Source organism: Triturus cristatus, chromosome 7 (assembly GCF_964204655.1).
Source record: "Triturus cristatus chromosome 7, aTriCri1.1, whole genome shotgun sequence".
NCBI classification, from domain to species: domain Eukaryota; kingdom Metazoa; phylum Chordata; class Amphibia; order Caudata; family Salamandridae; genus Triturus; species Triturus cristatus.
Window position 1 is genome coordinate 709,031,030 of NC_140590.1, and position 15,320 is coordinate 709,046,349.

Genomic DNA, 15,320 nt, shown 5'->3' on the forward strand with positions numbered 1-15,320 from the left:
GAACAGTAAGGGAAGCCCAGTTGGTATGAATGGAAAAGATTTTGCATTTCCTCTGATAAACATGTCTCTAAGACCTGAAACTGACTTACTTGTCGGACCTGAATTGTCCCCTCAGCCAGCTCCCTGCAGGGCCCAGGATCTCCTCTCAAAGTCAGCATTTAAAATGAATTACCGAGGCCCCTTTGGTTTTCTCAGTGAGAGACAAGTTTTGGTTTATTGTTTCTAAACCCCACACTTGCTTATCTGTGTATTTTGAACCCAGGGATTTAGAAACCTATGATGGCCCCTTTAGAATTATTTTCCTACTCGCAGATTGTGGTGGGCTTCTACTCTAGATGATCCGCTTTTGTGAAGGGGTCCGTGTGTGGGGCCTCTGAGCCCTGCCCCCCCTCACTACTTTAATGAATTTCAGGAAGGGAAGCATTTTATAACTGCCAATTTCGCCATCGTTTTACGATGAAGCCATATATGGAACTGCCTGTCACCAGTCACCCTGGAAGAATCCTACGTCCTCCTTTTTGTTTGGCCTCTGCATTGATGATTAGTAAGGGGAAGTGTCTGAGGTACCATTTTCTGTCATGTCGCATCACTCCCCAGACTCCTCCTGCAGTACCTTGTCTACAGACATTAGGGATCCAAACTTTTCCTTAACTCGACGCTTGGCTGATGTGGTTGGTGTCTGTACAAGACTTAAATATCCACTTCAGCTTGGCCTCTTGATCACTGTTGAGGAATAGTTTCTTGTTCTTGCTCTGTCCTCGTCACCGGGTACTTCTGGACACAAAGGTGTGCCGGGCATTTCCACTATCGGAGCAATTCTTAGTCCTGTTTTACACCAACGCAAGAGGCGACATGGCATCCATCATCCTAGCAGTGCCAAGGGGCAGACTTCACAAGCTAAGCTCAGAATCATTTTTTGGGACACTGATGAGAGAAAAGGTTTTCAAGTCTTGAAATAGCTCATGCCAGTTGTTGCAGGCAACGAGGTTTCTTTCGAGGGAGATTTCTCAGCAAAGTGCGCCCTTTCACACATCAGACCGGGAGATATTTATTTAATTAGATTCCTCTAGATACAGACGATGAGCCACCCAGTGAAATCTCAGCTCACATGGCTTGTGGTCCTCTCAGAAAGGGATCTTGCATATCAATGCTATGTTTTTAGCATTAAGATAGTCCTTTACGCAGTGGCATGGCAAAGTGAGGTATTGAAGATCCAGAAATGAAATAGAAACAAAGATGATCTGTTTGCAGGTTCTTTAATGTAGAGAGCATCCAAGAGACCCCATCCTTCAACATCCAAGAATAACTGACACAGCGTTCAAGGAGTAACATTCTCCCTCAAGTACATTCCATATTAGAATATACCAACACAGTATGACATAGCCAAGTGACATAAGCCCACTCTAGAACATCACATCATCTCCCTCTTACAACCTAGAACACTACATCACCTCCCTCTTTTCCAAAACATCAAACCCAAAGCAAAAATAAAAACATAAGAATAAAATGCACTGTGACAGACAATAAGCCTTAATCTTGAAATCTTTGAGGAATTCTCCTCAACCTGATAGGTTTCGACGATTCAGGTTGAGAAGAAATGGAGGGAACAGCCTTAATCTTGAAATCTTTGAGGAATTCTCCTCAACCTGATAGGTCTCGACGATTCAGGTTGAGAAGAAATGGAGGGAACAGGTACAGCTTGAGACCCATCTCCCTCTACACATTTGGAAGGACATTTTGCAACCCTGTTAAGATTCCAAACTCTATGATCTTGAGTTCTGACGGCATTACCTAGAAGTCTTATTACTTTAATCGGTTGACCAAATTTTGACTTCCCGAACCTCCTTTCAGGTAGCTTTACCCTGACCCAATCACCCACCTGAATAACCGTTTTCTTAACCCCCTTCTTATTGTCATACAACTCCTTTCTCTTAACCATTTTATCCATTTCACGATCCCTCCAACCTTCAGTTTTGTCAATAGCACCACCCAGTTCCAACCTTCTTGAAGTAACCCAAAGAGGATTCACCTGCGTGCTGGGGACCCTTCCTCTAAACAAAGTAAAAGGGGAAACACCAGTAGAGGAATGAGGTGTGACTCTATACTCATAAACCTTTTTAACAACAGCTTCCTCCCAGTCATAATCAGACACTAATGCCAGCTGCATGGTTTCCTTGAGCACCCTCACAAACCTCTCAACCACACCGTTACACTCAGGGTGATACAATGCAGCCCTTTTATGTGTAATCCCTCTTTCACAGAAAAATTCCTCCACCATGCTGGACACAAACTGCACTCCATTGTCTGTTAGCACAGATGCTGGCAAGCCTTCACCAGCAAAAAGACCATCAAGAAAGTTGATGACTGCAGCAGAATCAACACTGTTTACAATTTTGATGACTGGCCACCTGGAAAACATGTCCACACAGACCAAAACATACTGATCTCGAGATTTCACCTTAACCGGTCCAAGAATGTCTACAGCTATGTCCGTCCAAGGACCATTTGCTTGCTTTCTGATAACCATGGGTTGAGTCCTGCATTTAAGAACCTTGTCACTACCCGCACACTGAGGACACGAGCGCACCAATCTTTCAATCATAGTGTCCATTGCAGGCCACCAATAAGCTTCCCTCAGTCTTTCTTTCGTCTTTGCAATGCCCATGTGACTGGAGTGAGCATTCTTTAACAAAAGGGTATGCAGTTCCTAATAATAATGTAGTGTGTGTTAGAATCACTAGGTCCCAGGGTGATGGTGTGAACACGGTCTAGTTAAGCGGAGTAAAAGGTACTCCTACTGGAAATGAAGACCCTCACACACCCAACAAGCAGGTGTCTTGCTTCATCACCGGGTCTTTGCTCCTTATCGGGCCGGCGGTGCAATGCCCGATCAGGCACCCCGAGGGGGCCTTCTTATCGGAGATCTTTATTTCCAAACGCCGGTGAGTGAGGTGTGTGGGGAAACAGTTAGTTGATATAACTAGTGTAGGTGCAAGTGGAGTGAAAGGTAAGTGTACTAAAACAGGGTAGGTGATCCACTTCAAACTAATTTAATAAAGTATGGTCACCACCCTGATTAAAAGCAATCTGCACATCTCTCACCATTAGGTGTATGAGTGATATGTGCTACAACAATAAAAAAAGGTCAACATGTTTCTTGCCTGGATATTAATTAAATGGCAATTCTTCAGGACCAATGGATACGGCTACCTGCACCTTTTTGGTGGTGGCCACAACCTCTAAGAGGCGTCAATGGTAGCCACACGTACAGCACCCTAAAAACGTGTGGTGCCGTGTAAATCAAGAACACACAACCTGTGAAGAAAAACACACAATTAATAAAAAAACATTGTTATTGTACATCTGTTCGAGGCATCTGATTCAATTAAAGCATGCATCGAATGTGAGCATGTATTAAAAGGACTTTATCGAGGCAAACAGCAGAATCTTATGGGAGGACTAAATCCCATAAGATTCTGCTGTTTGCCTCGATAAAGTCCTTTTAATACATGCTCACATTCGATGCATGCCACGGTTTCTGGTTTGACATAATACGTAAACTTTAATTGAATCAGATGCCTCGAACAGATGTACAATAACAATGTTTTTTTATTAATTGTGTGTTTTTCTTCACAGGTTGTGTGTTCTTGATTTACACGGCACCACACGTTTTTAGGGTGCTGTACGTGTGGGTACCATTGACGCCTCTTAGAGGTTGTGGCCACCACCAAAAAGGTGCAGGTAGCCGTATCCATTGGTCCTGAAGAATTGCCATTTAATTAATATCCAGGCAAGAAACATGTTGACCTTTTTTTATTGTTGTAGCACATATCACTCATACACCTAATGGTGAGAGATGTGCAGATTGCTTTTAATCAGGGTGGTGACCATACTTTATTAAATTAGTTTGAAGTGGATCACCTACCCTGTTTTAGTACACTTACCTTTCACTCCACTTGCACCTACACTAGTTATATCAACTAACTGTTTCCCCACACACCTCACTCACCGGCGTTTGGAAATAAAGATCTCCGATAAGAAGGCCCCCTCGGGGTGCCTGATCGGGCATTGCACCGCCGGCCCGATAAGGAGCAAAGACCCGGTGATGAAGCAAGACACCAGCTTGTTGGGTGTGTGAGGGTCTTCATTTCCAGTAGGAGTACCTTTTACTCCGCTTAACTAGACCGTGTTCACACCATCACCCTGGGACCTAGTGATTCTAACACACACTACATTATTATTAGGAACTGCATACCCTTTTGTTAAAGATTGATTGTTGGGCATGTATGCTGGACCTGCAATATCATTTAGTTAGGTTTTTATTGCAAAAGCCCCGCCTTCCCTCTTTTTGTTTGAGAGACTGGAGTGAGCATTCTCAACCAACTTTTGGCGTACTGCACTAGGAACAACCAGTCTACTTCCTCTAAAGAGAAGCCCATTAGAAAAAGACAACTCGTCTCTAACATTCCAAAAACCCTTAATCTCCTCATCACACACATGCTTCTCACACCACCCATCACGAACAAAACAAACAACACGCTGAAGAACAGCATCATCTCTCATCACAGCATTCCATTCATCCTCAGTAACCACCCCCTGGGTGACCAGACACACACTCCATTCTCCACCAGAACCTTCACCCAGAAAATAATCTTCCTCATCATCACCTTCATCAGAAACCGTGGTCCCACCAAGTCTTGACAAACAGTCAGCAAGAATATTGTTAGCACCAGGCAAATACTGGACAACAAATTCAAAATCTTGCAATGCAACGACCCATCTCCTTATCCTATGTGACACACGGTCAATCCCTTTTTTTCCGAAAACTTCCTTCAACGGTTTGTGGTCTGAGACTACAACAAACCCTTTACCCCACAAAAATTTTCTCAGTTTACGAATCGCCCAGTACACGGCTAGAGCCTCTTTCTCAACCACCGAGTAATTGCACTCAGCCCCTCTGAGAGGCCTTGATATAAACAGAATGGTATTGTCCCCTACATCACCGGACTGTAGTAACACAGCACCCAGTCCTTTGGAGCTGGCATCAGTCATAACGTATGAATCTTTAGTTGGATCAAAACTGGAAAGATTAGGAGCTTTTTTCAGACAATCCTTAATCAAGTCCAACTCAGAACTACAAGATTCATCCCACTTGAATTCACAACCTTTCTTTAGTAATGCCCTGATCTTTTCTGTATTTTGAGCAAATCCAGGAAAAAACTTATTATAGAACTCTGCCATCCCTAAAAACGTTGTGAGTTCATCTCTACTTGCAGGATAATTCAACTTACAAATGGCCTCTACCAAAGACGGTTTTGGCTTAATCCCTGAGCCAGAAATCATATGGCCCAGGTACTCAATCTGCTTCACATCAAATTTGCACTTATCCAACCTGAGAGTGAGACCAGAATCCTCCAACCTAGAGAGAACTTGATTTACCCTTTCATTGTGTTCTCCCAAACTGGACCCGTACACAAGGATGTCATCTTGATAGATTTTGACCCCACTAACACCCCGTAAAGCATTTTCCATCACCCTTTGAAATACCGATGCAGCCGATATTAAGCCAAAGGGCATTCTAAGAAATTTGAAAGTGCCAAATGGCGTGATAAAAGCCGTCAAATCTTGGCACGAGGGATGGAGTCTGACCTGATGGTAGGCCGAAGATAAATCTAGTGTAGAAAAGTGTGTGGCTTCACCTAACGAGGACAACATTTCGGTGATGTTCGGAAGAGGGTAATGATCTACAACTACCGCTTTATTCAGTTCTCTCAAATCAATACATAACCTGGCCTCTCCGTTAGCCCTTTGGGCCATAACTACCGGAGAAACCCACTCTGTGGCTTCAATTTCTTGAATGACCTCACTATCCAGCAATTTTTTTAATTCCTCTTTCATTTTGTCTCTTACCAATAAAGGAACATTCCTGACCTTAGCCACCACGGGAATAGAATCTTTTTTTAGTTTAATCAGGTGTACGTACTTTTTAAGACACCCTAGTTTCTTTTCGAACACTTTAGGGAACTTACTTATCCATACACTGTTATCAGAGATGGAAGCAACAGTGGATAGATCCCTCAAACACACCGAAGGAGATTCATTGGGATCTAAAAAAAACCCAAGATCACGTTGGTGTGACCAACTGATTAACGAGTCCCCTTTCATTGAGACATAAATCTTCCCAGCCGTGATCCTCCCTTTGTAATCTATTGTTCCCATAAAATATCCCAACAGGCTTATGACCTGACCACCATAACCTCTAGGAATAATGTCAGGCTTAAATAGCTTCACTTTGGTGATGAAGTATTTTTCATAGAAAATTTTTGGTACTAAAGTGATCTTGGCCCCGGAATCAAACAACATATCCACCTGATTGTCATTAACCAAAACCTTCTGTATAGGACCATCTGCTGACTGACTGCAAATTTGTGATACAATCAGATCGCCCTCATCTTGCTCATAGATATCTACCTCATTCACCTTTTTTGTATTCTTGCTAGACCTACAACACTTAGAAAAATGCCCTTTTCTTTTACAAATAGAACATGTTGTTTTCCACCCAGGACAGTCTTTAAAGTTAGCTACATGTCCTGCATTTCCACACCTAAAGCACTTGACTGAGAATTTAGGATTCCAGTTCTGACGTAAGATCTTAGAGGAACTTGATCCAGATTGTACCGAAGACTTAACCAAATTATCAGAATTCTCATTCGGTTTTGTATTGATCTCTTCGACATCCGTGTCAGCACTTTTGTCAGTGACCGACCCCTTTTTTATGGCTTCAGAACAAGCTTTAGAGTGTTCGTGCATTTTCAATGTAGTGATAACTTCTTCCAACGGTGGATTATCTTTCTGCCAAAGTGCATCTTTCGCCTTCTCAATCGAAGAACCCAACATGAGTTGATCTCTAAGTCTTTCCTCCAAGCTACCAGCGAACGAGCAAGTGGAAGCTAGTTTGCGCAACGATGTAACATATTGTTCCACAGTTTCATCATGCCTTTGAACCCTCTTACCAAAATGATATCTTTCTAAAATCATGCTCATTTTTGGTAGATAATGTAAATCCATTTTCTTAATGCAGATTTCATACTCATTGAGGGAGTCTCCATCAGGTAGGTCTGGAAGGTGTTCAAAAACTTCCTGGCCCTCAGAGCCCAGGCAATGAAGAAAGAGAGCTGACTTCCTCTCTGCACTCAGAGACGTGCCACAAACCCTGGCGTAATTTGCAAAAACCTTTTTCCATTTAATCCAAGGAATGGTTGGATCACCAGGAGAAGATAGAAAGAAAGGAGGAGCAGTAACATTTTGCATGACTGCAAGCAGAAATAACAAGGAGCAAATAACCCAAGGAAAGATAAAATAAAATATTAGGGCAACCCAACCTCTCTTTTATACACAACTAAAAAGTCGTGTTTGTAAGCCTAAGAATACATGTACCTATACTGCAGTAAAAACAATAAAGCTGTGCAGATCAGCGTTGATAAAGCAATTGAAAAAGAACAACCCTGCTGTGCAGATTAGCGTAGGCCAATAAATGTCACGAAACAGTTTTAAAACACAAGAAACGATCTGCAGTGAAAAACAGTAAAGCTGTGCAGATCAGCGTTGTCAAAGTAACTGAATCGCTTGATTAGCGTAGGTCAATAAATGTCACGAAACAGTTTTAAAACACAAGAAACGATCTGCAGTGAAAACAGTAAAGCTGTGCAGATCAGCGTTGTCAAAGTAACTGAATCGCTCCACAATACCTTAGCAGTTCTTGGACGATCCACAAGCCACCTCGCACTCAGGACGCAGTAAAACCAACCTTGTGCCTAACGCTGAAGAGTTGCCAGGCAACGCAGCGGAGACTGCGCAGTAGATGTCTTTTCTCTGAGAGAGTTTCCGCTCGTTGACGTAGAGCGTACGGAAACGTGAGCAACTCGTTGCGAGGCAACAGACTGGGCCCAAAACACGGTAGGTTGCTAGGCAACCCCTCGAAGACTGCAAATGCCCTGCGCTTATTCCGGAAAACTTGAAAAATTGGATATGAGGTGTCGGGACAGCGAGGCCTCCACCAGCCAGCGGGCCAGATCTGCGAGGAAACGCAGTGAAGGGTGAAGAGCCACACTATCCAACTGTCAGACGCTTTCCAACGGAGATCAAGGACATGCCAGACGCCTTCAAAAGATCGTGGAAATACAGCGGAAATATAATAGATAGCCGCTGAGCAAGGATGTGAGCACTGAGCCTGAACTTGAACTTGAGGCACAAAAGGAAAGCCTGAGATCCGAAGATGACGATTATCGGTGAGTTGGGGTCTCTTGTCGATTTCCACTCGTCGCCAAAATGAGGTATTGAAGATCCAGAAATGAAATAGAAACAAAGATGATCTGTTTGCAGGTTCTTTAATGTAGAGAGCATCCAAGAGACCCCATCCTTCAACATCCAAGAATAACTGACACAGCGTTCAAGGAGTAACATTCTCCCTCAAGTACATTCCATATTAGAATATACCAACACAGTATGACATAGCCAAGTGACATAAGCCCACTCTAGAACATCACATCATCTCCCTCTTACAACCTAGAACACTACACAAAGGTCTTTGGGTATCTACAGCAAAAGGCTGTAAAGCAGTTTTTGCTATCTATTCCGGACCTTTAGAACTGGGATACAATCAGGGAAATCTTGTGGACTGGAAGTCAAGTAGACCGCTCTCGTCTCCTGTCGAATAGTCTCTTCCAGTTGCTGTAATAAATACGCTTCCTCTGCTCCACACTGAAATGTTTGCACCTTAATCCAACCTCCATTTTCTGAGCTACTCATCGGGGTTGGGAAAAAGGCAGGGCTTTCCAGGGGAGTGCTATCCTCCTCTAGTGAAGAGGGGCATTTATCTGCTGCTCACTTTCTTAGGATGACCGCCAGTGTCGAGTTTCACAACTTCTCCCAGTGCTCCAGGGTTGTCATTGTTGTGGGCCAGACAGGTCTATTTTTCTGATCAAGGTAGTGACAGTTCCTTCTTATTTTATCAACATTAAAGAAAGGCCTGTCGCAGATAAACCATGCCCTTCTCCACCCATCTCCAAACTGCTTGAATTTGAGAGTGGCACCTGAGTCTTTGCTTTCCCATCTCTCTGCGGAGAACCTAGTAAATACCCATGTGGCCAGCATGACTTTTTCCCAGGAAGCCAAGCTGGAGCAGGTGGTTATGCCTGTGCTCTAGGTCTCAGACAAGAATGTTAATCCTCTTTGGTGTGCTGTTGATTCCAAACTATAGATTCTTGCTCCCTTGACTTACAAGAGCAAGAGCGTCATCTAAGGCCCATCGTGCTGATAAAAGGGTGTTCAGGAGAATTTCATATTCATTTGATGCATTTAAGAATAAGATGGATTGAGGGCACTTCGCTGTCCTTTTCCGGTTATTTTCACTCCGGGGGAAACTTAAACCTGTATATCATCCTACCATAGTTGTCGATGGAATGGACGACAAGCCCTTCGATCTTGTGACACCTTCTCATACAAGGCTATCGTGAGTAAAAAACTTTCATAGCTGCAGGTGCTTCAGTCCTTGGGATTAGATAGCTGCAGGTTATCATGACTGAGAATATTTTTTCTTTTTCTCTGACAAATGAGATGGTTCTACAAAATTATCCTTTTTGCAAACAGGTTTTCTTAGTTTTATGGCAATCAAGGCTTTTATTTGCCTTTTAATCCTCCCTTTGTTTTTTTGCAGTTGGGAGAGCTACCCATATTGAATTAGAAAGGTCTCAACTGTGCTGTCTGCCTTTGCAGTTGTTTTCTTCCTAGATGGGTGCTGCTGTCAAGTAGGGAGCAATCGGTGCTGCCATAGTTTGTTGAATTGTTTCCCATATTTTAGGAAGCTGTCTCTTCATGCTTCCTCCGAAGAGTGTTCATGACAGACACCGAGGGCAAAGGCTGCTGGAATCTTGCTTCAATGGCATGTTCCAACAGTGCAATCACTATTTGGGCAACCCTTCGTGCCTTCTGGTAATATCTTGCCTTGGACAGTAGCTTCAGAGCCGAATGGAAAGTGGGTTACCCTTTCAAACATTTTCAGCTAGATGGAAGTCCTGTTTTCTGCCTCCTACTTTAATTCATGCTTTTGAATATTCCTATAGGTAGTAGTTAAGAGCCTAAGGTATAAAAAAATGTAAACGTTGCTCACATTCATAACTAGGATGTATGACAGAACCCCATACGCATTTCCCACCCATGCCTTTACTCCGCCGTCACTACCCCGACAGCTACGTTATCAAGCAAGTTGGTACAGCGACTCGCCTTAGGGGGGCGCTGGACTTTGAAATAGTATAATTTACTATTCCAACTCCTGTCAGTGTATCAGTAAGGAAGGTGTTGGACTTGAAATCCAACACCAGTCCAAACACCGCATTCCCTAAAGCAAGTCGTTGTAACGACTTGCGTGGTAAAGGAATGCATGGTAGCGTTGCAATCGGGGTAGTGACTGCAGAGTAAAAGCAAGTCATGGACCTGCCTGCAGGGTATAAAGGATGTTTCCCACACAACTACTGTATTCTTATTCTTCAAACCCTTTCCTTTATACAACCTTTTCCATTTTCTCGACCCCTTTCTCTCTGGAATTAACCCCACCTTGCAGACAGAGAAAAGGGGGCGGAGGTGATGGGGGCTGAAGGTATGTGAAGGGGACACAGCCTGTAAGGGGACACAGCCTGTAAGGGGACACAGCCTGTAAGCGGGCCCGGCTGGCCACTCTCGGGTTTCTAGCTTCGCTTCTAATCTTTGTTCAGCTGCTAGGGCTCCTGCTCCAGGACTGGATGCCCCTAAATGTGTGATGGAGGCTGCACGGCTAAGAATTCAGGCCTTACCGTGGAGAATAACCTTCGGCTCTCATTTGCAGTTAGTTTATGACTGGGAATCTATGCTGGGGCGATGCTGTTTGGTAGTCCTCCCATTTAACCTAACTTTCAAAACATTCAGATTCTGTTTAGAAAATATCTTAATCTATAATTGATATGTGTTGATCTTTTAGCAGCTCTTTTCATCGTGCCCAAATCCTCCTTTTGATAGAAGTTGTTTTCTCGTGAAAGTCAGAAGTCTTAGATGTATCTTTATATCCATGTTTCCAAATTTTCATGTGAAGAGTTTGCCTCTACTTCCTCTGCATTTGTGCAACATGTTGCATCAAGAGAAACAGCACGTAGCTTAGGTAACAAACATTAACAACAAATAATTATAATTTTGTATTTTTGAAAATGTCTCTTGACTTGTTTTGGATTTTGAGGTTTTTATGCATAGATGTAGTGTTTAATTAACTTACTTAGCTGTTCTGGTAGAGGCGCAGGCATTTATAAAATACTGGGCAGGGCTCCTTCTCAGTAATTGCTGTAATGGCAATTTTTTTGTGAACAGCTATCATTTATGGTAGTTTTTCCCTTCAAGGATACTTGTTTTGCCACAGTGCTTGGTAGGCATTATTAACGCTACTACAACTTCTGCCTATTTTCACTTTCTTACATAAAACCACATCTCGATGTTGCTAATAATTGTTTTGTCAGATTTATTAAAGCCCCTAAGTTTTCTCATTTTCTGCCATCAAACCTCATGGAATAAAAGGGCTGTGAAGGCCATTACATTTTGTAAAATCTTTGCTAGCCGTGTTCTGGCAAAATATGAAAGCTGCAGTGCTGCTGACTCCACAAGTCTCACATTCCCATCTCTCTCCAGCTGTCAGCTGTACACGTGCCTTAATCCTTCCCAACCCCACATCACCAAATACTCCTCACATGTACACAACTACTGCACCAGCAAGAGCCAACCAAAGGGCAGTATGTCCCTCTCTCACCACCATATTTTTGCATGGCCACCTACATATGCGTCCAAGGTGAGAGCCTGTATGTTCACTCATGCTCAAGGAGCTATGCCGCCTCCTTTAGCGCTAGCACAGTGGCCTGACCTAGCCATGCACTGGTGCACACTTAACCCGGATATATGAGGTAACGCACACTGCTAGCATCCACAAACAAGTGGAAAAACAACTTGAATGCAGTCTTTCAATACAGGGCATACTATAAAGAAACTCTGTGAACTAAAGCGTGTTTATAATCTGCATGTGTGGATACTGTTTGTGCTGCTAGATAGCCAATAGTGAATGTTAAAAAGTATAGTGGAATTAGGCCCAAATTCACCCAGGTTAAGGTAAAATGAGGAACATTGATGTGGGTGATAGCTTTGACATTTCCTTTACCTTGCTTGATGAACTGTGTTGCATTTCTGAGTTTTTCTTATTTATTTAAAGGTCTGCGAAGGAGCCAGATCCTGACCGAAGTGGAGGAAGCTGCCCTCCCATCGTTCACACCGTGGGCTCGGAACACTGCATTTTGACAGACTCCACCATTTGCGCGTTCACAGTAGTGAATGGCATCCTGGTTACCGTGTCCAGGTGGGCAGGCAGATGGAAAATTCAGAAATTTCAAAGTGACCCTGCACATCAACGAAATGTACACTATCAGCCAATTGGGGAAGTGGAAATTCCAGCTTCCTTCAAATCAGGTGTCGATGAAACAACAATGGAGTTGCGTTTCCTTCCTTTCCTGTGTTGCCTGGCTCCGCGTGGAAGCGAACCACCTGACGAGGACCTCACTCACCGTAGATTCTTCGCGGTGGAAGCTCCCCTTTTCAGTCTTCTTTTTGGAGTCGATGCTGCCTTGGTGCATTCTCCCATGGTTCTTTGTGGTTTCCCAGATGGACGTTTGTGCTGCGTTCCTCTGAAGACAGTGGTAGTTCATAGTATGAAAAGTGACTGCCCTTCAGTTCAAGACCATCCTTCAGTGCCACAACTTCTCCTCTACCACTTGGAGCAGCCCGTTGTTCACATCGGGGCTTTGAGGCGGCATCCTGGAGAAGGTGACAGTGAGCACCAAGAGTCAACCTCTGCAGGTTTGAGTTCTGGCTGCATCGTTGCCATAGGACATCAAGGCAAGTGTGTGACTGTGACATCCGGTATGAAGGAAGGGACACCTGTTATCATTTTTAAGGAGTTTCACCTAGGGGGACCCATCCTTAGTAGCATCTGCTGTGAAAGCAGCCTGTACTACAGTACTCATTCTAGCGTCTTCGCCGTGCATAAATCACCCGAAGACTGGAAGACCGAGAGACTGCCTTCTTTGCTGCCTGTGAACTTGAATATCTGCAGTGCTGCTGCCATGACCTTCTCTCCCAGGACTCCAGCAGGTACAGTATGATGCAGTACACTAACGTGGAGTTGAGAGTGCATTTGGGAAGTGTTCAGTCAGTCCCTCGTTGTACTAGCTTTCTGTGTCAAACATTGCGTTTTAGCTTCTGTTCTGGGCTGAACTGAGTTACTATAGAGGATTTTAATGTAGTTAGCTGACCTCTTAGCAGGGAGAAGGAGTAGAGGGGCATTCAATGTTATGACTTAACAGCAAGGCCATGGTTTTCTGTTTGGCTGTGTTTAGCTGTGTTTCTAGTTGTTGGTCATGTTCAATAAATGGTATGTCAGTGGTGAAGCATTTAGACTGTGGTTAATTACATACCTCTCTAGAGCCCAACCATAAAGTAGAGGCATAAATGATAGGTTGCATGTATAGGGGATGCATCATAAAATAATCTTTTTCATTGCTGACATATCTCCAGGACGGTGTTGAGGGGTTGCATCTGCCTCTTGTGATGCCAACTGGTGAGCCAGTGTTGTAACACTGCGAGTCCCTCATGACAAGACCACAGATAAGCTGCTTTGGTAAAGAAGATGAAAATAAGTGCCTTTTCTCAGTTGGGAACCCAGACTGCAGAATGGCTTTACCTCTGACATCCACTTGGAGTAAAATCTCCTGCACCCCTGAAAGATATTGAAAGTACACCTCTTCTAAGTTGACTGATGTACTTTCAGAAAATACCTCTTTTATTGTACCGTGGTACAGATGAAATCACGAGAAAATTTGTGTGTTATTGAAGTGGTGAACTTGTTTTTACATTTGTTTGAGTATTTATATCATGGGAATCTAAATAGGTTTACAAGACAGAAATTAGTTTATGTGAATGAATCTTTCTATATGTCATTGACATATGCAAAATAATCCTCAAATAAATTGTCCTGCTCCATTGTTAAGTCAAAGCCGAGGTACAGAAACACTGGACACTCGAGTGAAAGGCCAGATAGACAGTGGGGCTTGATTGGAGACCTGTTGACTGTGGAGGTGAGAGGCATTGGTTGGTGGCATTGGTGTCTTACATATATAACCTTTAAAATAACATTTAGTCAGAAGTAACTTGGGGTAGACAAGATTTCAGTGGGACGAGTGATTATAAAATGGTCTCCATAGATGCAGATAGAAACGAGAGGCGACTGTGAAATAAACGTTGAACTGTGAGTGAGGAGAGTTAAGGGCAATGGAAGTGAGAATAAGATAGGTGGACCAGACAAGACAGAGAGGCCATGGATGGCTTGAATTCTCAAATTAACAAACCAAGTCAGAAACTTAGCTTAAAGTGATGACTTGATGAGTTACGATAATCACATTTGTTCTGGGTGCCTTGATTTTAAATGTTCGTCTTCCTCTCCTCCTACCTGAATAAAGCAATCAAACAAAACAAAGCCAATAGGACTGCTTGTGTCTGATGCTTAACAGCATCTGCAAAAACGAAGCAAAATGGCCGGCCCCACATGATAATGTATATTCGCACCATGTGTATGCACAAAAGTTTCCAGATCCAGTCTGACACCTCGGAAAATATTCAAAAGGCGAGGAGTCTGCAGTTAGAAAGAGTCCCTACCAGAAAGGGCGTTAACGAAGGTAAGTAACTTGTTCAGTAGTGTCTCTTAAAATGTTTCCAAATGTGATCCTAGTTTACTTGCACACCAGTGGAAAACATCCATATGCAATGGAGACATTGTAACTTCGACATACATTTGTTCATTTTCTGTTGCTCAAATTATATTACAGGTAGCTTCACTGTCTGACACAAATGTAGTAGTGTGGTGGCCAACTCTGAGACCAATTGATGCTGTTTTCTTTATTTTTGTCAGTCCAGTAAATTGGTTTCTTTCATGTTCTTCTCCCAGATGTCTGATTTGTTTTCAAACAATTGTTAACTTATACTTATACTTTGTACTGGATAAAAATCAGAATCACCCTTTAACCCTTTCCATCCAATGTTTGAATTTAACTGCTAATCATGTTTCTGTTCTGTCTTTCTTATACGTTATTTAAAGTCTCCTCTCTATCTCCTAACATTTGTTTTGATTATATTAGCAAAATATTTTGGTTATTGTATTTTTAATATCGTATTTTTCATATTTATGGCCCATTGCTAGGCATGTT

General features: G+C 43.0%; 1 protein-coding gene across 3 annotated transcripts in view; it reads left to right on the forward strand.

The window, feature by feature from the left end:
• The window catches only part of FAAP100 (FA core complex associated protein 100), a 306,421-nt gene that overhangs the window by 118,795 nt on the left and 172,306 nt on the right, over positions 1–15,320 (forward strand). For all 3 annotated transcript variants that reach the window (XR_014966584.1, XM_085617377.1, XM_085617378.1), the window contains exon 4: positions 12,278–13,212. Coding sequence is in view for 2 of the 3 variants with exons in the window: in XM_085617377.1 (XP_085473503.1) it covers positions 12,278–13,212 (935 nt within the window). In the remaining variant the exon portion in view is untranslated. The remainder of the gene's footprint in view (positions 1–12,277; positions 13,213–15,320) is intronic.